At 40.1% G+C, this 22,897-nt stretch overlaps 2 protein-coding genes across 2 annotated transcripts in view; one reads left to right on the forward strand and one right to left on the reverse strand.

The window, feature by feature from the left end:
* Nucleotides 1–59: 59 nt before the first annotated feature.
* Nucleotides 60–8,836, reverse strand: LOC104966406 (equilibrative nucleoside transporter 2-like; the record flags this gene model as incomplete). Its single annotated transcript, XM_010795593.1, has 6 exons — nucleotides 8,607–8,836; nucleotides 4,585–4,641; nucleotides 3,260–3,341; nucleotides 1,855–2,000; nucleotides 1,178–1,317; nucleotides 60–199 (listed from the first exon to the last, which is right to left on the reverse strand). Coding segments are annotated over exons 2-6 (540 nt in total), but the record flags the coding sequence as incomplete, so codon positions are not given.
* Nucleotides 8,837–17,751: 8,915 nt separating this feature from the next.
* psd2 (pleckstrin and Sec7 domain containing 2) overlaps nucleotides 17,752–22,897 on the forward strand; it is a 33,612-nt gene continuing 28,466 nt past the window's right edge. Inside the window, exons 1-2 of the mRNA XM_010794795.1 lie at nucleotides 17,752–18,263; nucleotides 19,259–19,990. Coding sequence (XP_010793097.1) covers nucleotides 17,839–18,263; nucleotides 19,259–19,990 — 1,157 coding nt within the window. The 5' untranslated portion in view covers nucleotides 17,752–17,838. The remainder of the gene's footprint in view (nucleotides 18,264–19,258; nucleotides 19,991–22,897) is intronic.

Below are 22,897 nucleotides of genomic sequence, written 5' to 3' on the forward strand. Positions count from 1 at the left end.
CGTGTGTGTGTGTGTGTGTGTGTGTGTGTGTGTGTGTGTGTGTGTGTGTGTGTGTGTGTCTCACTGGCGATGGCGAGCAGCATAGCGATGGCAGCGAAGGTCCCGGCGAGGCCCTGGCCACTCATGAACACCGTGCTGTACTTCTGAGGCAGGAGACCCACCAGGCCGAAACAACTGCCCTGCAGCACGGCCCCGAAGGCTGCGGAGAAAAAGCATCATTTATCATGGTCTTTTACGTGTGTAACGGCCATAGACTGTATATGGTTACGGCTGTATGTGTTCCCTGTGCCTATTCCCCCTCCAGTAGCTCCGCCCAGGTGTGCTGCATTGTGACGAGCTGCTCTACGAGGTGCACCTGGCCAAGGAAGAGCTCAAAGGCTCCAGTGCCAGCAGCAGAAGAGGATTTATATTTGATTGGTCAACTGCTTAGAGATGTCCCACCCCTTAGCCAATAACAAACAATGTGTTGAAGCCTAAGCAAATTGAAGCATGAGTGGTACATAGTGATGTCACGCCGCCTGAAGGTGGGACATAGAACACTCCGGTTCAAGGTAGAATGTAGTTTATGTGCTCAATGACAGACTGTGGGACCTGTCGCATATAAGACTAGGACATTTCTAATGTAAAAAATGCAAACTTAAATGTACAAGCTTTAGTGTGGTGTGCAGAGGTCATTGGGTATGGTGTGAGATTGATAACACTATAAACAAATGTATTTTTAAAAGTGCTTTAGCCAGCAGTTGTTAGGCACAAATATCAGTAAGTTTGAATACAATAAATGGCTAAAGATTTACACAAGTTTATCTTACTTTGGAATGCATTTATATATATACCATTATTTTCCCTTGTAACGGGTCTGTGTTTAGTCTGATGAAATAAATGTCTTGGGAGCATTTAGGAGTTAATGTTGATAAGTCTAGTTTGATGGTGTGTGGATGGTGTTTAGCTTGAAATGTTTCTGTATAATACATGAGATCGGACAGATTCATTACATTTACGGAAATACTTAATGTTTAGAGTCTGGGCTCCTATTCTCATACATTTCACATTTCTCCATTATGACTTATGGTTGTTTTTTTAAAACTTGTAAAAAAATCATATCACATCAAATTAAAACACATGCACTCTCAGCCTCTTTTTCTGTCAGGCTTCTACTCTCACACACACACTGACTTACAGTTGATGAACCAGATAGTAGCCATGGTGACGGAGAAGAAGCAATCTTCCTCCATGGGCACCTTGACGATCACTGCTGTGAGGATGAAGAGCAGCAGGATGAAAACCAGGCTGCCTGCGATGCGCACTGCCTCTGATATCCTGAAACAAGAAATATTTCATTCAAACAAACATCAAACATCAAAATGGATAAGATATAAACTTGATTTATTTCACATATTATTTATTTTGTAGAGATCACCATTGGAGCTTTAGTAGACTATTTACACAATGATGTATTTGATCAATAATCATGAGTAATGGAGATTTAATGACTGGGTTATGTCGACAATTTTAAATGACATCACTTTGCTGTAACGCAGCCTTTAATACCAGGGAAAGACAACACTTAAGATATTACAATATCTCAGATCTAACAAGATATCAAGTCTCATATTGCCCAGTCCTATATACACCACAGACGAATATTTTGGCACGGAAACGCATTATATGTCGACTTTGTTAAGGCAAATACCTAAAGTCTAGGATTCACAACAATTCATTACTTTTATTGAACATAAACGGAAGATTTAAATACTTCTGTGTATAGGAAAACTTCTTTATGTCCTATAAAGCTTTTGGCGAGTACCGATATCAACATCCCCTGACTCTGAATGACCTTCTAACCGTGTCACTGACCTATGGTACAGGAAGGAGTTGAGCAGGGTGAACAGCAGCAGGGGCAGCTGGGACAGCAGGGTCATCCAGTTGTTGAAGTAGTACTCTTTGCGGACAACCGTGGTGCTGTTGCTCCATTCTGTCGTGTTGAGGCGAGCCTGGAAATACTGCAGCCCAGAGGAAACGAGAAGTTGGATTATTACGGATTATTACTGTCAAATAAACCAGCATACAAATACAGTATACTATATCAACCTACCATGGGAAATGAGTTACTGTTGTCGGCATCACCTTAACATTCTATTCTGTTTTAAATGTACAAGTTCAGTCAAGTTTTTTTAAATTGTAATCCAATTGAGTTTATTCACTCAAGCAACTCCCAGAATGCTCTTGCCTTCCCGTCTGTCACATTAACTTACATCTTTTGGACCACAACAGATATATTGCACATACCTTTTAAAGTATTTTGTCCTTATCTTATTGTAACTTTTCTATTGTATATTTATGCATGTTGACTTTTGCTATATACATTTCATGCAATATTATTGCACTTTTTTCTCTTACAATGTTTATAAGTAAGTGAAAACCTAGTTGGCAATGAACCTGTATTTACTTCCGATAAAACCAGTTTGATCTCTCTGCTTTTTAAGTGCAGGAATAGTTCAATTGTTGCCTATTTGAAAGCTGTACTAATTTGCCTTTACATCAAACATGACAATGATGACTGTGCAATATGAAATACGTTTCACTTAAGTCTTTAGCCCGTTTCAGCTTCACGGAGCATTTTAGTGTCTTTCAGCTTACCGTTTTGTTTTTATCGTTTGGGAATTTACCATTTGAGTTCATTCTTATCATTGAAAACAATCCTGTTTATAGACACAGCACAAAGACATTTCCATTTGTTAAGTTCAAATAAACGTATTGTAAACTTCGTATCCAGTGCCAAACAGTAAACGGATGTTCGCATTCAGCTTTTGGGCTTTTAAAGAAAAGGCATTTAAAGAAAAGGCATTTAAAGAAAAGGCATTTAAAGAAAAGGCAGATATTTCCCTCAAGAGTTGTTGGTGAAAACTCTCCCATGTGGATCACATGTTCCACTGAAGTAAGCCACATAGTTACCTAGAGTCATATGATGGTGTCTGGATGTATAGGTCACTATGGGTCATTACCCTTTAACACCCTACACAATCTAGATATTTTCTTGAAAGAGATTAGTATCCATAAGCCGTAGTCATCCATTTAGCATGTGATTCTTTAAGAGGTTCAAGTGAGGAACCACAACATGTTCCATCTGAATGGGAAATGATGAGAAACTACCATGTTTTTGACTGAGTCTGTTTCTGTTCATGTTCTAAAACATGGAAAGGCGCAGATAATGGGTCAGTTCCACTGTATTTGAGGGATTAAGTCATTGCCATGTTTTTACCAATGAGGCAGTCATGAAGAAGTTCCATGGTAGCAGTGTTCCCAGGCCCAGAATGAAGAAACAGATCCCCACCAGGCAGCCCCTGTACATGGGAAGTAAAGATCAATACATTGAAAATGGTTTACAATACAGAATGTAGCAGTACTGGAAATGTAATGTATCAACCAGGGCTGTCAATGTTGAAGCGTTAAGGCTCGCGACAAATGTAACATTTGTGATATTGGGCTATATAAATAAACATTGATTGATTGATTGATTGATTATTCTGGAAACATTAAAGCGTTAAAAAAATATTGGAAATGTATCATATTACAAAGTTTGACCCCAATTACCTCCTACAAATCCAGCGCAGATTGGAGCTGGTACAAGCTTCCTGTATTGATTTGACAGGAGATCATCACCCACTCTGTGTGACACCACAGCTTAACCATGACAAAAAGGTTCCGCACTCGTTCGCTTTCAGTGTGGTAGAAACGGAGGAGAAAGGCATTTTGCTGAAACATGCACTCGCCATTTTTATTGAAGTTGTAGAGGAGTGGGAACAGTAAGTGTTCGCAGCATGATAGCGGTAGAGAGAATATGCCTGGCTGTGTAGTGCGCATTATACAGAGGGGAATGCTTAAGCTTAGTGTAGGAAAATTGGCGCACTCTAAGCCAATAATTCAGAAATCATGTAATAGTGAATTCAAAAACCCTGTGATTTCTCTTTCTATATTGTCATTAATTTCTTTACTACAACATCTCACACGTTTTTGCCTCACTTCCCACCAAAATACAATTCAATACTAATATTTAAACTTGTGATTATCATAATCAATAATGAAATGTTTTAATCCATTGACACCACTTGAATGAACATTCTGATAAGCTTTATTTACGGTACTTTTCCAAAGCTGGATTTCAAGTGCTTTTATATGCAGGAGAGATTCACATGCATGTGAAACAATGCAGCTTGTAAACCAGCACCACTCTAAATTTGACCCCATATAAACTTCACTCTTTACCCTCCTACTGTACATCCGTTGGGGTTGTATTAAAGAGCCATCTCCACTTCTTGATAAAACTCTAGCTATTGTCTTCATGGAAAAATCTATTTTCTAACAAGCGGTACTTAGAGGATTTCTGTAATATCCATGTCAAAATGAGTACAATATGTCATAGCACAAATATTTGAGATGGGATTATTTGAAGTATAATTATTTTAAGTATTGAAATGTTACATCCTTGCTTGACACAGAAACTGCGGTCGAGAGCAAAACAACAGTGAGGAACTCTGGTCGAGAGCAAACCGGGGGAAGTGAGAGTCTCACTTGCATCAAACTCACCGGTCCTGAGGAGCATCTGTCCGTTCCTTCATTCTGATGTAGGAAGTTCTGGCAAAACTTAAAGGGCAACAGGAGAAAAAAAAGGTCAGACACATTTGTATGAGTAACAAAGCCAGTAGTTGGTTTTCTGGACGCCCTTCTGCCGGGGTTTCACAACTTAGAGATGCAAGGACCCATTTACATTCTAGCAAGAGGCTGCAAGGAGCTTGCAAGGGGCTGTCAAAATCTGTTTTCTAAGAAACTAGAGTGTGTGTCTAGGAATTCTGGAAGTACAGTATGTTGCATAACTTCTACTTATTAGAGTTACCTTAATCTCTTACAACGTGTAGTTTAATGTCAGAAAGCCACTTGGAGAAGCAGTCGAACACCAAGTAAAAGACCACCTGACTAAGTGCAATACATTTCCATTGAGCCTTGGAATCAGAACCCTGACGCTGGGAACTAATTGGTTTCCTGTTTAATGTACATTAGTCGACAATCTGGGCATCACCCATTATGTACACACTCCAGGTACTGACTTACCCACTGGCTAATCTAGTTCAGGAGGATCATACTAGACACACACTAGACTTAGAATCATCCTACTTTCAGAACCTGCACTAGCTCCCAAAATACAGCGCAATAAGTCTTACACAAATTCAATACAAAGAAATGATTATGTGGGAGGAGGATGTGGCCCGCCTGACTAACACTTATTAATCCTACTGACAACACCGTTTTTTTTTGCACCAATGTTTATGTTTCCAAGTGTTGTCAGTGCTGTCTACTTCCCTAAGCATTGCAAAACTCCTTTTGCCCACGGACAAAAGCAGGCGTGACACAGGCGTCGGTAACCAGACACAAAAACAGCTCTGCAATGACCAGAGGCAGTTGAGTCTACATCCATCACACATCCTTCATTTTCCATGAATCACAGGGCTTGGGCACAATGCTTCTGATAGTGAAGTGAATATAAAAAGGTTGGTTGCACAGCCTGCCTTTATCTCACAAGAAAGGATATGGTTTTCAAAGTTTGCAGGCCAGTAAATCATTATCTTCAAATCTAGAAAGCAACAATGTGTAAGGCAGCGGAGCAGAACTAATGAGAGCCAGCAAATCATATACAAAATGATCTTTAGGTCATACAACACCGTTAATTGGATCAAACAATGGACAGTATGGGAGGGGATCAGACTCCAATGGTGCAAGTTACACTATCTGCTTGTCTAGAAAACAATTTGAATTGACCACCTGCTGCATTAAAGCACCCCTAGCTTTCATTGTATGGCTAAATCGAGGCTGTGATGTAGACAAAAACACTCTGCATAAGTGAGCAAAACCAGTCACACAACCGGCAGGGGGTTTGCTTTCTGTGTGTTTGATACAAGGGTGCACTGAAGTCAACAGGAGAAATGTCCAAGGGTAAGTTCAGGCCTCAGACTTTTCAAAGGTCCACTGTGTCAATAGGAATGTCAGCTAATTTAATCTTATTAATAGCCTGATATAAGCTGCTTAACATATGTGTATGAGCAGAAGGGTCCATTCCTTTGAAACACACATGTCAGTCTCTTTTTTAAACTGTTTGTGAAGCTGCGAAAGATAAGATAAGACTTTATTGATCCCCAGAGGACAGCTTTGGTTTTTTTAGAATCACAAGGACCAAAATAAAGAAAGTAAATACAAAAAAAGCTTGAGTCTAAGTAATTGATCTGCACACAGATAACTCTTTGGATACGATTGTCAGAAGTGTACAGATATTTGGTGCCTGTGGGTAACTCTCCTCACACAACAGATGAATGTGAAGCAGCTGAAACAAGAGAAGCAACACTTAGCAAAACAGAGGAAGAGGACTTTAACATTCCAGTCCTTTTCTCTTTTACGTCGTTCAGCAACAAAATGCACAGGGCAGACAGGCTAAGCGGTTTCATTGTTTCATGTGTAAGACACCTCCTTCTTCATTGAGGAAAAAAATGAACAAACGTGAGAACAATTCTGAAGGAACACTGAGGTGGAATTTTCAAACCCATTTGCTTTTGTAAACAAAGGCATTTCACTCTTTAGATCTATCTACTTCCAGCAGCTCGTTACACATGGTACACATACACTTCACTGTTTGTGAGCCTATTCAGTATGTGTAATAATACCTCTTCTTTGCCGACACTTGTTGTTCATTTTGATGGTGCCCACGAAGACATTTAAATGAGAATGTGTAGGATGAACAGCAGCCAAATGCTGTTGGACCCATTTATTTAGGGATAACCCTGATTCATTTCCAGACAGCCAACTACTTACTGTACACTTTATCTTACTCAAGCCACTCCAATTTACATTTTCCAAGAAGCTCTCACTTATAGTAATTGAGTAACACGCGCGCACACGCACACTTCCTTCCTTCCTTTCAGTAGTAGCATTTTCTCTTACATGGTGTATTCATCTATGGTAAACAACATTGTTAAAATGGAGGACAACAACACGCAGGCCGCTGGAATCATTTATACACACTATTATTTTCTATGTTTACACACAAACACACCCACAAGAGGCTGATTGTGAGCTGTCAGGCAGGTTCAAGCTGAACTCGCTCCCCCAGGCAAAGATTATATAATTTAGGAATCACACCCAAAACAAACATTATCAATTTGGTAAATCTGGTCAATCTAAATCCGTTTTTTTTCCTTTAAGTATGACGTTTAACAAAAAGTCGACATTCAACAAAATCTATATAGCAAATCCATGAGACCTTTTCAAAATCTCTTGACTGCAGTTTTCTCTCTTGAACACATTAAAAAAGTGTCAAATCAAATTCTAGAAGGCTCCTGATTAATACTGAGTCACAGGAGATTAGAGCTCCTTACAATAAACCAGGCTGAGTCAAAAAGACGATGTGTTCATGAGATGGCATGGGCCATGAGGCTTTTGCAAGTCTTCACAAATAAAGTGCAAAATCTATCTAATCTAAGGATATGGTTTTCAAAGCCTGCAGGCCAGTAAATCATTATCCTCAAATCTAGAAAGCAACAATGTTTAAGGCAGCGGAGCAGAACTAATGAGGCCTTACTAATAAAGTGCTAAATATATATTCCCTGCTGAGTGATATGTATAGTCGTGGTGTTAAATGAAGTTAATTCATTGTCTCACTCAATAGTAGTATGCCTGCACTGTAATAGGAAACGTAATAAGCAGCAAATACACAACCAGAGATAGAGGAAGTACTCAGATTATTTACTCTATTAAAAGTAGGAATATTACAGTGTTAAATTCAAAATTGTACTTAAAAGTAATCAAAATGCAGAATGGCCATGTTAAGCCCCAGATATGTTCTTATTATTTGATTAAAATGAATGGTGCATTTATGTGTTCATCACTTGAATCATGTTGCACTTAGTAAAGGTGGGGTATTTTAATTGCTTTATTCACTACTGGGTGGCTTATGTGTATTGATTCATGTATTATATAAGAACGTAAATCTGCAAAGTAACTACATTTGTCAAATAAATGAGTTGGAGTAAAAAAGTGCAACATATGTTTTACAATAGTTTCTTTTCTTTTTTTTGTCGTTTTTATTACAATGTATCTTCTTTAACTGTGTTTATGTAAGCACCATATACACCAAGGCAAATTCCACGTATGTGTAAACCTACTTCATAATAAACCTGTTTCTGATATAAAAAAGGATATTCCTAATGTTTATATGGCATGGTTAGCTTAATAATACACCTGGTCCGTTATGCGTAGAACAAATAAAGCAGCGAAGATAAACCAACAGGAGGCGATCATAACTTAGTCCAGTAATGACATTCATTCATTTAAAAATGACTGTTGAGGTTATATTTTTGGTTCAATAGTTTGTACTCAGTCAGTCTGACACAGTAGTAGTAACGTTACTAGAGACAGATGGAATAACAGCCGTGTTGTCGACATTCAGTAACCAGTTTTGTGACGCCATTAAAACTGTAAATATAAAACACAGCGTTGCTAATATAAAACATACAAGCCGTATGTTAACATAGCCCTGTGTAAAGGCTAACATGACAGAGACTCACCTTGGAAAATGTTGCTTTTAAAACTGTATTTTCATATTGTTCCCACGGTAAATTCAATGCCTTGTGATTTCCAAAATGGTTAAAAAATGATTAAATAGGAAAAACAATTAACGGCTTTGTGTATTCGTTGCCCATACACGTGGGCAAATGGCTACGGCAGTTTATAAATCAGCTCGCTGTGTGGTAACTTCGACATGAGCGTCCATCTTCATAGCATCAATGCTTCAATGCTGCAAGGCTAGCATAAGCTAAGGTGACCAGATTTTCAAAATTAAAACCGGGGACATTTTGAGTTTTGCGGTCAATATATCATTAACATATCCACTTTTGAAGAAAAGTGGATATGTTAATGATATATTGACCGCAAAACTCAAAATGTCCCCGGTTTTAATTTTGAAAATCTGGTCACCTTAGCTTATGCTAGCCTTGCAGCNTGAGGTGCTCCGCGGATTGGTCCATTTGGGCCAATCCGGTCATTTGTTGTTGATTTGGGTGTTCACACGTCACAGAACCGAGGAAGTAAACAATGGAAAAAGAGAAATGTCCAACGAGGCGTTCTGGGGCAGCATAGACAGGTCTTTTCTGTGTTAGAGTTTTACTCGCTACAGGGTGTACTTTGAGGGTTTTTGACTCTGCAGACCGTTTACATGCATAAAAACCTTCATAACACACAAAGGCACGGGTAATAACCGGAAAAGCATGACATGGGACCTTTAAGGTTAAACTTAAGAGATGTACTGCATACATGTTGCACTATGACATCAAATACGTGAAAAATACCCAGCATGTGCATTTCCGATTTAAAAAAAAAAAATGATGTGTTTTATATCTTAATTGCATTGTTGAGGAACCTGACGTTTTTCATTCATTACATACTACACCGTATGATATGAAAATAAACCTTTGAATCTTTGAATTTACAACAACAACAGTGGTTGTTAACAAGTGACTTAATGACACTAGTAAACGCCATTAGCTGCCTTTAGCTAGGGACGTAATTGGTTTATAGCCTCAACTTAGATTTGTACTTCTGCCGATTGTATTTACGCTTCAAGGATCATAAAAGTGATGTAAATATGTGGCGGTTATCTTACTGAACAAAATGTGATAAGTATCAACAACTTCCGTTGCTTTTAGTCCAAAAATACATCATCACGGCACCACTCTCTACCACGAATCATATCCCAATTCACACAAAAGTCCAAAATGTCACAAGCTGTTTTCCTTCCAATTCATTTAGCCATATTACACTCATTTTGATATGGCGTTTGTCTCATGCTGTAATGCATTCAGCAAAAAGGGGTGAGGCACATTTTGGGAATCTCAGTCCTGCATTGCTGGAGTGGATGTGTGGATGGGATATGGTTGCAGAGTGCGGCCTGATACAGAAAGTCCTCAGCCTCATTTGATCCTGTTTTGCTGAATTATCCCTAGCAGGGGACTAACAGCGACACTGCAGTACAATATTTCCTGGGAATCAAAGCTTTGCTGATGGCATGCAGATACACGTAAGGACCTAGTAAGACTACATTTATCATACTGAATCCTAATGAACCCTAACAGTTTGGGCATTCCTACTTAGTTATGACCAAACTGTGCATACAACCATGAAAGAGATGAGAGACTTGTGACTGTGATTTTAGTCAAATGTGCATCTAGGATGTTGCAAGTGCTCTGGCTCCGCCCCTGAGCATGAGGACAACACAGGAGTATACTAAATGTTTCATCACAGCTCCAGAAAGATGATGCAAATGACGTAGAACCAAGAATGTCAGGCAAATTGCATCCTCATTTCAAGTGTGTCTCCTCATTACAGTAGACCTTGCCTTTTGTTAGAACTGAATGTTGGCACCCCTAATGTAATTGAGCTCTCAGTCTCAATCCCCTTTGGCTAATGTTTTTGTTGTATCCCTAGAAGCCAAATTAGCCAACATATGGTTTGGCTTTACGTCAGCCTCCTTGTCACATTGCAGCTCAATTAGTACAAACGGTGTTTTGTTACTATGAGATGAGTCAAAAAGTGTTCGAATAATGGTGCAACAACAGCAAATATGCAGGGGTGTCTTTGCTAATCCTTGTCACTCCCTACTTTTATAAACATGATGATCTCAAAGGACAATCTGAGTTTCTCCCCCCTGCCTGAAAAGCCTCCCTTGGACTCCTTTGTTTACTTCTGTAACATAATTACATCACTATGTAACACTTATATTGGCTAGCACTCCAAAACAGATAGTCTATGGGGCGGGACTCGCTAAGCGGTTGAACAATCACAACAGAGCTAGCAGGAGAACCAATCAGAGCAGACTGGGCTCTGGTTTCAGACAGAGGGTGAAAAGAGGTGCTGCAGCACAGGCAGAATGAGACAAATAAAGCATGGAGACATGTCCCAGTAGAGACACTACTAATATGATCCTGAAAATGAGCATACTGTGTCCTCTTTAAGTCATTAAAATGAGTTGCCCATTTACCAGCTGTGATGAACACATGAATGCATCAACAATTATATAATACAGTGGTTTTATTTATATGATAACCTTTTACACACTATCTTTACATTTTGATGTCAATATGTGTTACGAATGGGTGAAGCAGGTAGGACTCAAATGAAGAATTTAACGAAAAGCGAGCTTTATTAAATAATAAAAGCTGTGGCAAAAAAGGCAGTATCCAAAATATCCAAACCAAACGAGCAGCACAAGGAACACAGACCGTGGAATAACATGAAGGGGAAACACAGAGACAGGAAACCAGAGACAGAACCAGACATGACAAAAACACAACACAGACAGATCGTAACAATATGTGTGTCCTTTTATCTTGAATGCAATACTTCTACTTGTAACAAAGTGTTTCTACAATTGAGTATTTGTAAATTTCTAAGTACTTCTTCTACCGCTGCCTTTTAGTCACCAGGCAGTTTAAATATGACTCATATAAATCAGCAGGAACATCAATCGCATGCCACCTCACAGTCTGGATAGCAAATGATATATTAACCATATGACTCACCACTCAGCTCAAAAACTAGCACTAATTCTCAAATATTTTCATGACTAATTCATTCATGGATAAGTGGGTGCTTATCAGTGATTAGTATGAGCTCAGATTATCCTAAACTCAGGTAGTGAATATTTGGAAATGTTCCATCCGAGTGTATTGGAGCTCATATTCGTGCACATGTTCTGGGCATATGCAAAGAAGCACAATTTGCATCCATTTATGCGATTACTAAAAGATGCATTTGCACACACACACACAGACACACAGACACACACACACACACACACACACACACACACACACACACACACACACACACACACACACACACACACACACACACACACACACACAAAACAGTGACACATCTCCATAAATGGAAACAGTTATGAAACCAGACACGCAAAGTGGGAATTCTCTCACCCTGTCTCTCTCTCTCTGTGTCTCTATGTGCTGTTTTTCTCCCACTCTCTCCTCTTCATCTGTTCTACATTACGTTTTCTGCTGTCTCACAGTCTCATTGCGCTCTCTCTTTTTCTGTCTCAGCCTCTCATTTCGCAGTAATTTAGGTAAAAGGGTCTTAGCCAGCAAAAGGAAAAAAAGACTGTGGAAGTGACTCCCAGAAAATGTGCTCAGACACCCAGCATAGATTGAGAAAAACAGCCAATGATAAAGAAAGGATGTGGGGGGGGGGGCTCTTGGACTATGTGTCAGTCTTTGTGTCTCTATGTGTACAATGGAAGAGACTTATTGCATTCCATTTCTGTCAGCAGAACACTGGGGCCCTTAAACCTTATCAATTTCCTTTAATTGCGATCGGACCATCCGTCAATCATGTGCACAACACACAGACACACATCTGACACACATGTCCATCCAGGCTTATAAGCCGCCAATCCAGTGAGGATGATGTTGGATAAAAGGCCAAGTCGCCATTAAATAGCTCTTCTCTGCCTCCTGTGCCTTTTATATAACTCTCTATCTCTCGGCCTGTCTCACTCAGACAAGCGCACACACTCTCTGACACACACAAACACCTCAAAATGCGTGCACATAGATACACATTATAATTGATTGATCCTGAGACACAGAGCTGCAGTCCACTGGGACCCTCTGGCGATAAGCCTGACTGGTCTGTATGGGCAGAGAGAAACCAAAGAAACAATATTGAGATAATCAGAATAGAGGCTTTTAAAATAAAGAAACACTTCTGAGAGGGAGCAGGTCCTCTAAAAACTAAATCCAGCTGCTGCATTGCATCATAACGTTCCAAATGATACATCTTCAAAAGTGTGGCTTGTCCCCTTTGCATCAAAGCTGGTTCAAATCCAGCGTTTGGTCCCTTTACACGTGTCAGATAAGCCCCCAGGAAATGCGCTGGGCAATAAAGCACATTTCCGCAGTGGACAAACTGTGATCATCAGGATTATTTGGCTCAAAAATACTTTTTACATTACATTATCTGTAAATTTGTAAATTGGCGTATACATTTTATTGAGATATATCGACATTTTGATGTTCCTGATTTAAATCATTAGGTGGTTAAGGTTGTATAATACCCTAAAAGCTCAATCGAGTTATTTTCGCTCCATTCATTCGACTGAGCCGAGAGCAGGATTGGATTGGATGCTGTTTCCAGTTCTCTTTATTCAGCATGGTGTCATCCTCTCTCTCTCCAACCTCCAACCTTCAAATCTATGTAATGCAACAAAGGCTAAACCCAGTTTCATATAATTTCTGCGATTGGCTGAGTCATTTGCTGATTGTTTTTTTGGTGCAAATACTTAATAACAGATTTGTGCCTGGTAACCCAGTACAAAGACAGTGTCTCTCCACACACAAACTTTAGTTGGGCAGACATAATGTTTATATTACCATAACGGCGGTCTAAGTATATTTTGCTCCCCAATTTAGCATTAATTTTGTATGTTCAAAAGCTCTTTCATCATCGCTCATACCAGTTAAATACAGAAACATTTAATAACTGAAAACTTTTGCGACTTTAAAAGTATCGAGTATGCTGGAGCGACACTATGGCGGGATGTGGAGCAGTGGAGAAGATTACCCAGGCTTCCCTGAGAGTTTAACAGAAGCACAGAGCAATAGGGAAGAATGTTGCTGGTTTGCTGAAACAACATGATATGAATTGCAATATTGCTATTCAAAGTGATTAAATTACATTCTCAACATCATATTATAGACTTGTCTTCTGTGTAAAAATCCCTTATCACCTTAATCTACCTCTCTATCTATCTATCTCTCTATCTGTCTATCTATTACCTATCTATCTATCTATCTGTCTGTCTGTCTGTCTGTCTGTCTGCCTGCCTGCCTGCCTGCCTGCCTGCCTGCCTGCCTGCCTACCTACCTACCTACCTACCTACCTACCTACATATCTGTCTATCTATCTATCTATCTATCTGTCTATCTATCTATCTGTCTATCTATCTGTCTATCTATCTATCTACAGGCAAAAAAGTATTTAGTCAGCCACCAATTGTGCAAGTTCTCCCACTTAAAAAGATGAGAAAGGCCTGTAATTTTCATCCTAGGTATACCTCAACTATGAGAGACAAAATGAGGAAAAAATATCCAGAAAATCACATTGTCTGATTTTTAAAGAATTTATTTGCAAATTATGGTGGAAAATAAGTATTTGGTCAATAACAAAAGTTCATCTCAATACTTTGTTATATATCCTTTGTTGGCAATGACAGAGGTCAAACGTTTTCTGTAAGTCTTCACAAGGTTTTCACACACTGTTGCTGGTATTTTTGGCCCATTCCTCCATGCAGATCTCCTCTAGAGCAGTGATGTTTTGGGGCTGTCGCTGGGCAACACGGACTTTCAACTCCCTCCAAAGATTTTCTATGGAGTTGAGATCTGGAGACTGGCTAGGCCACTCCAGATCAGACAATGTGATTTTCTGGATTTTTTTTTCTCATTTTGTCTCTCATAGTTGAGGTATACCTAGGATGAAAATTACAGGCCTCTCTCATCTTTTTAAGTGGGAGAACTTGCACAATTGGTGGCTGACTAAATACTTTTTGCCCCACTGTATCTGTCTATCTATCTATCTACTGTACCTATCTGTCTGTATATCTGTCTGTCTATATATCTATCTAACTATCTATCTACCTATCTATCTACCTATCTACCTGTATATCTGTCTGTCTATCTATCTATCTATCTCCATCTACTTACCTCCTATCTATCTATCTATCATCCATCATCCATCACTCCATCCATCGCATTTCTATCTATCTATCTATCTATCTATCTATCTATCTATCTATCTATCTATCTATCTATCTATCTATCTATCTATCCCTCTATCTAATCCATCCATCCAATCCATCCATCATCATCCATCCATCCATCATCATCATCTCCACATCTCTGTCTATCTATCTATCTATCTATCTATCTATCTGTCTGTTCTATAATGTCCATCTAACCAATCCCATCTATCTATCTTATCTAACTATCTACCTATCTGTCCTGTCTATACTGTCCATCTATCCAATCTATTCTATCTATCGTATCCATTCTATCATCCATCCATCTATCTATCTATCTATCTATCTATCTATCCCAGCTCTATCTATCTGTCTGTCTATCTGTCCATCTAACCTCTATCTATCTTCATCTATCTATCTATCTATCTATCTATCTCCTATCTGTCTGTCTATATGTCCATCTATCTATCTATCTATACAATCTATCATCATTCCATCTATCTATCTATCTATCTATCTATCTATCTCTCTCTCATCTTATATATGTCCATCTATCTATTTACTATCCCCCCTACTCCTATCTCCTATCTGTCTGTCTATATGCCATCTATCCATCTATCTATCTCTCTCTCTATCTATCATCTATCCATTCNACGTGTGAACACCCAAATCAACAACAAATGACCGGATTGGCCCAAATGGACCAATCCGCGGAGCACCTCACACACCAGGATCCCTTGGCTAACTAAAAGGGAGTCCCCATTGACTTGCATAGAGCTGCCTGAACGTTGGTAATAGACGAGTTGGGATCGCGGAGAAATGCTCTCTGCAGACCCATTCTCACAGCGTTGTAAACCTCTTTCTTACTCAGCATTAAGCCACACTTATTGTTTTTACTTCGGCTGTGAGTGTTTGTGTGTGCTCAGGATGAGTTTCGCTTGTTCTCGCTGTGTCGCCGACCCGGAAACCTGTCTGCTCCTCGCAGCAGCTCGCAGACAAGCCAAGGGGGGGGGGGGGGGGAGCAGGAGCTCCAACAAGCCGTTTAGGACAGTGAGTGAATACACATACTATACAGAGATGCTGTATGAGAAACCAATGTGAGTTTAGAAAATTGAACAATGTACTGTAAATCTATTCTAGTAGACGTCAACAATGGAATTATGATCAGTAGAAATGGCCATGACATAGGACCTTTAACCTTATATCGGGCATGTAAATCCAAAACATGTTTAAAAAATGTTAACTTCAGGGTGGGATTTTCTGGATGATCTGTACCAAACAAGGATGTTATATAAGTCTGTGGAATACTGGACTTCTCTGCAGCACCATAATACTTCAGTCAAAATGATGTTACCCTGTATTTATCATATCAAATATTGCTCTTACTGCAATTGATATATTGTACTAGTCTAGCCAATATTGCTATTTGTTATATGATGTGATTGTGCAGGCCAATATACGATTTATGTACCATAATGTTGGATTATTGCAGAATGACTGTGATGTTTTCTTTCTCTAAGGGAAACATTGCATCCTGACTGACATTGTACCATCAAATCACATAGAAGTCAGTTGGGACAAATGAGACATGTATCGCAAGACCTCACATTTCTTCTATTCCCAAAGATTGTTTGTAATTTATTGATTTAGAAAATAATCGTCTTTGTTTGAATGATTATATTTGAAGCATGATCTCATGTAAATCGACAAATGTACGTCAAACCAAATAAGAAACTTTCCAATTGCTATTTCAAATTTGGCAAAATATTCTCATTGTTTTCATATTATCAGCAGATCAAGTTTGCTCAGAACATCAGGACTGTTTATCCAGATCCAAAGTTATTCCTGACCTTGAAGATCTTGATTCAAATGATGACTAATACTTATCAAGCTATGAATATTCTTTCAGTTGATTCATAAGCTAATCATTCCAGCACTAATCTCATTCTTCACACAATTCATCAGATAGTACTTTAAAAAAAGGATTAATACCATTTTTGTAGAACTCCAGAAAAAGAATCGAAATATTCATTCAATAATAATATATCAGCCTGCCTTAATTCAAACATGTCCCGCTCTCTGCAGAACCCTAATTAAGAGCTGCTCATTAGCATTTGCCCTTGAGCCTTGGTGAGGACAGACCTGCTGCTCAGAGTAACAGTAGACTATGAGAATACATTTTTAAATCTCAAAGTTACTATTATGCATTTTCACAAAGCACAGTCACAGCAGGGATGGAAACAGATAGTTAGTTATTCAGCTGGGAAATCTCCACATAGACAGCGCGTGCAGATGAGCTGGCGGGATCATTTTGACAGGATTCAGTGGAGCTGTATTAAACTAATATCTCTCTCTCTCTCTGCCTGCCTGCATGTCGGTCTGCATTTCTCTTCATTCAGCTTTTTCTACCTTTCCTTGCCCTCCTTTCAGAGCTGTTTCTGGATCATGTGGTGCAGAGGACAAAGTGTGCCAGACAAATGCATTTCTCTCTCTCTCTGCCTCTAACATACACAAATACACAGCAGCTGTTCTTATATGGAAGGTGACCCCCGTGTTATTCAGCCAACAAAAACAATGAAATGACAGTAGGCTGATAGCACCTGTTTGGCCGGCACCTTGGCCATTTAAGAAAATCACAACACACTTAAAGGGGCCCTATTATGCTCATTTTCAGGTTCATATACATATAACAGGCAAGAGAAAACCCCAAATAGCATAATAGGGCCGCTTTCAATGAGGGAGATCAATTGAGGTTTCATGTTGTGAGGCTTTATGGTTTTTTGCACTTATTGTGGTTTGCTTGAAAAGCTGTTTGAAATTCAATGTATTTCAGTTGCTTCTCTACCTCCTAATTGTCACTGTCCTCATTTCCTTTCCTCTCTCTGTTTCTTTTCCTTGCAGAGGATCCTCCCTGGTTGCTGATTTAAAGCTCTGGTCCTCATCTCTAGCCGGGGTGGACAGCCCCTCCCCCCCCCCCCTCAGTGAAGAGCAACATGACCCAGGAGGGGCAGGCTCTGCCCTCTCCCACCCCACCAGAGAGCCCAGTTGAGCCCGATACCGCCACCAGCGACCCCCCCACAGAGACCCAGGACACGCTGAGGGTGGCAGAGAAGGACGAGATAGAGGAGGGGAGAGGAGAAGAGATCAGAGAGGGAGAGGGGGAGACACACGGGGATGTACATGGGAGGGAAGAAGTAAAGGATGAAGTAGCAGAGGGTAAGTTAAAAGAGGAGAGGGTAGATCAACAAACAGATGGAGGGGCGGAGGAAGAGAGAGAAGGGACGAGAGCAGAAGGGTATGTAAATGTGGAGGTGAGCTCAACAAGAGAGGAGGCAACATATGAAGAGGAGGAGGAGGAGGAGGAGGAGATGCAACCGTCTACAGAGGAGAAGGAGACCCCCCCTCAACAAGCTGGGGGGTGAGTTCACTTCATCTTCATTTATGGAAACCTTGTGACTACATCTGTGACCTCTAGGGGTCACATGACAATCTGTACAAAGAGAAGATTACATGAACTGCTCATTAGCTAAGAAACACAACAGAAACACACACAGCTTTAAGCTTTAATATCCTCAAACACTTTGTTTGTGGTTGGACAGAGTCTGTGTATGTGTGATTTAGCATAATATAGTGCACATTTGTTATGCTTTTAATGGTAAATCGTTTTTTGTCAGCGATTAACTCCGTTATATCGTAAACTTCATTAGCATTTTACAGAATGAACCGGCAAAAAGCCTCAATGAAATGAGCGGAGAGCAAACAAACAGAGAGAGATGGTCTAATGGCAAAGAGCTGGAGGACACAGTAAAGCAAGCTTTAACCAACACAGGGAGGGAAGGCTCAGTGAACAGTTCAAAGTGTGGCACATGTAGACATGTCCATTCATTAGTGAGCGCTTTGTTAGAAAGAAGTACATAGGAACTAAAGGGCCATTATAAAGTGCGGACCAAGGCCATATGCTTCTAATCTTGTAATGTTACTACATTCATGAAAGTGAAAAACAATATGTGTGTTTGCCCAGTGATTCAGATTGCTTTCAAATGTCATTCAACCAACAAACAAAACAGATACAATACAAAAAGAACAGTTATTACGTTAGTACATGAAGATGTTTCACTCTTATGCAAACACAGAGAACTCTTCTCTTAAATACAAGAAATGAAACAGTAGAGGTTTGACAGACCAGCTTTTCACAAAGAAGCATATTGGACAGTGCTTTTGAATCTTTCATAGCTTCAATTGTCAGTGAGGCCATTCATGCTGAAATATCTTCCCATTGTGAGAACATCTCCTGAATGAAGAATGATTTCAGCTATGAATATGAATGAATAGAACCCTTCCTGTGTGCCACTCAACAAAGAAATGCTTGAGTCATATGCTAAATATCATTTCCTTTCTTTCTTTTCTCAACAGACTCGCAAATGGCATAGGTGGTAATGAAGAAGACGATGAAGCGGGAGAGGAAGAGGAAGAGGAAGAGGGAGGAGAGGAAGGGGGGACCCACTTGGACACTTTTAGCTCTAACTTTGAGACGACTGTAGAACAGGCCGACACAGAGGTGGAGGAGGAGGAGGAGGAGGAGGAGGTCCAGGGAGAGGGAAACCAGGACAGTTTCAGCTCAGTGTTTGAGCACATCGTCGAGCAGGTGGACGCTCAGGATGAAGAGGAAGAGGAGGAGTTAGAGGAGGAGGGGGAGAAGGGGAGGGTTGACAACAAAGACGGCTTCAGCTCCACCTTCGAGCGCATCGTGGAGTCGGCCCTGCTGAGGGGCGGGACCTGCTACAGCAGCCTGGACTCTCTGGACGTGCTGTCGCTCACGGACGAGACGGACAGCTGCGTCAGCTTCGAGGCGCCACTGACGCCTCTCATCCAACAGAGGTCGCTGTTACAGGGGCCCGAACCCCTGGAGCTGGAGCTGGAGACCGTCCAGGAGCAGGAGGGGGCCGAGGCCGGGCTGGACTCCCCGGGCGAGGGGGAGAACGCCTTCCCTGGAGCTGGGGCTGGAGTGGGAGGGAGCCCCCTGAGGACCACCATACCTGGGAGCAGGTCAGAGTTTGTGCTGAGTCAGTCCGGACGCTGGACCATCCCTAATGGATACCACTCTGACTCCCAGAGAGGATGTGGAGCCATGATCAACTCTGTCAGGTAAGGAGGCAGGATTAAGGTTATTTTAGTCCTTATGTTAAGTTATTTATGTGTATAATATATATTTTAAAGCACCCTTAAAGGGAGAGTTCAAAACAAATGCATACACTTGTGAGTGTTTGAGATATCAGCCGTGGAGATGTCCGCCTTCTCTCCGATATACTGGAGCTAGATGGCACTCAGCTTGTGGTGCTCAAAGGGACAAAAAGATACATTTAAAACATTTAAAATGTCTCTTTCCAGAAATCACAACCTGGTGTCTCAGAGTATCCACTAATCCATGTACTATTTTCTATATGGTATTTCTCGTGCTATCGAACTTCAAACTCAACAAATAGTGGCTTTAAATATAATTCAAACAACATGCAAAATGCCATTTCCCCTATTAGAGCTTGTTGCAACTGAAATGTTGGCGTGCATTTTTAGACATATATCATTATTACAGATTTTTTAAGGATGGCGGGTGTGATTTTTTCATTTCTAATGCATTGCCCAGACCCTAAGGTTTAGGATTAGCTTCAACTGGCATAACAGTTAAATAACACACTTTCTGTTAATCATAAATGAGAATTGAACTGCATATTTCAAAATGGCATGGTAACTTTTCCACCATAATCAAAGTGTTAATATTGAAGACACTTGGCTTATACACAGCCTTGGATGAAGAGTGCTTTTTGAAATATTAAATTGTTGTTGAACGGTAGAAAAACAGAACATTTGCGTCAAATCAGGCAGGTGTCTAAAAACTGAGACACATTCACATGTGGTACTGGACATTTAGAACACCAAAGATTACGTGCCATCTTTCTGTAAGTTACCTTCAGGTAGACCCATAGGATGTTACATTCTTCATCAGCGAACGCACTGCTAGCAGAAAGATACACAAAGGTTTTCTTGTATTAACAAATGATCAAATCCTAGCTAGGTAAGGTACAGTTTATCTGGTATGGGGGGTCAGAAAATCATGACACAAATCAAGACTGAAAGAGGGGACGCACAGTGGCGTGCACAGACATTTATAGGGGAAGGTGCTCAAGAGAAAAAAAAAGGGCACCTTCTGAGTCGTCATGGCGCCACCAAAATTGTGCGCTCCGAAATTGTGCGGGAAAATTTGCCGGATAATGGCGGATTTTCTTAGTTTCTTTTCGGTTTTTAGTTACTTTATTTCCGTTTTAGGGTTAGGGTTATGTTATTTAATTCTTATTTTTGCCTGATTTTACTGATTTATTATAAAAAAATTAATTATTTTAACATTTATTTGTATTATTCTAAATGATTTAGGGGGGTCCAATCTGAAGTAATCATGGGGACGAAACCCCACCCCGGGCTTGACGCCGCTAGGTGGAACCGCCGGCTGCCTTAGTAGTGTGAGATTTATTAAAGGCACATCTTGTATGTCGTAATTGCATATATTTTTTTTTCAATAACCATATGCTGTCTGATGCAGATGTTTATAATATTCAACAGGTTGGTTTCTGGTAAATTATTGTAACAATGTATGCGCTGCGCGTTCACGTTGAGAGAAGGAAAGGGAGGGGCTGCAGCCAGGGCACGTACGGGAGTGCCGCGGGGCACGTGTGGGGATGTCTGACAAAATTACAACGCGCATTTGGGGCATTGTTTTATATATTAGAAGCTTTTAATCCAGAATTGATCGATGTTACCATGAGCCACATACAGTACACTGTAAAAAAAAAAAAAAACTGTAAAAAACGAACTTTCAAAAGGGCACATTGCTGTCCAGAGGGCAAAACGGGCAGGTGCTCAAGCACTACCTAGAGCAGGGGTCTGCAACCTTTTTGACCAAAAGAGCCATTTTGCTCCTTTTTCCAAAACATTTTTTTGTCTGGAGCCGCAAAACATATTTCATAGCTTGATAGCTAATAAAGTTGTATTTATTGTTATATCAGACAAAAACTACAGTTTTTTTGCATTTATTAAGCTATTTATTACATTATATAAAACTGTTAACCTCTAATAAGAAACAAAGAACTCCTATAAGGAGAATTAAAAAGAATACACAGGCCTACTTTAAAATAAATTAAACACAGCACTTGGGGAGTCCTCTGCACATTTGAAGGAAAACAAATATTATTAAAATGGGCCCACTTTGAAATAAATAAAACATATAGCTGCACCCTAAAAATAGTTAAAGGTAGGGTAGGTAAGAATGGAGAAACCAGCTCGAGTGCGCTAGAATTTGAAAATACACAACCGGAAAAAATATGCCTCTTCCTTCAGACTTCCTCACAAAGCCCCTCCTCCAACACACACGAACGCGCACATGATCAATGAGGGCACGAGATAAATGTGTGCACAGATGGAAGGCTGACAGGCAGGTAGGTCATCCAGTTATTTTAGCCGGGCCGGCTCAGATGATTGGTCGTGCTTTTTACAGCGCTACGGCTTCCAGAGATACATTTTTGTATGTATTTATTGTCAAAGCATTTAATATATTCATTGCTATCGGGATGTTAAGAGCATTCCATGGAATATAACAAAAACTGTTTTCTGAAATAAATTACATACCCCATTGAATTATGACTGAAGATCGTCAACTGTCTTCCTCTCCCGTGTTGTTCCTCGATACGTAAAGGCTGCAGCACCTTTGACAACTTCTCTCCACATATCAAACATACCGGTAAACCAGCATCGTTTGCTGTGAAAGCATATAACTCTGTCCACACAGAATTAAATCCTGTGTTCCTCCGGTACTTTTCTTTGATTTATCCATAGTTCGCTCATCGAGCCGAGGGTCAGGTTATTCACCCGCAGGAAAAGGCGCTCGCGCGGGACCGTAGCAGGATGTGACGCATATTTTAGTTGACCTAATTAAAACCGTTTTGTTTTTTATTATGTGTCACAGTATCACCTCAAAATACAAGATACGAAACATTTTCAACCATG

This window comes from Notothenia coriiceps, unplaced genomic scaffold, assembly GCF_000735185.1.
Source record: "Notothenia coriiceps isolate Sejong01 unplaced genomic scaffold, NC01 NC01_scaffold00037246, whole genome shotgun sequence".
Lineage (NCBI taxonomy): Eukaryota > Metazoa > Chordata > Actinopteri > Perciformes > Nototheniidae > Notothenia > Notothenia coriiceps.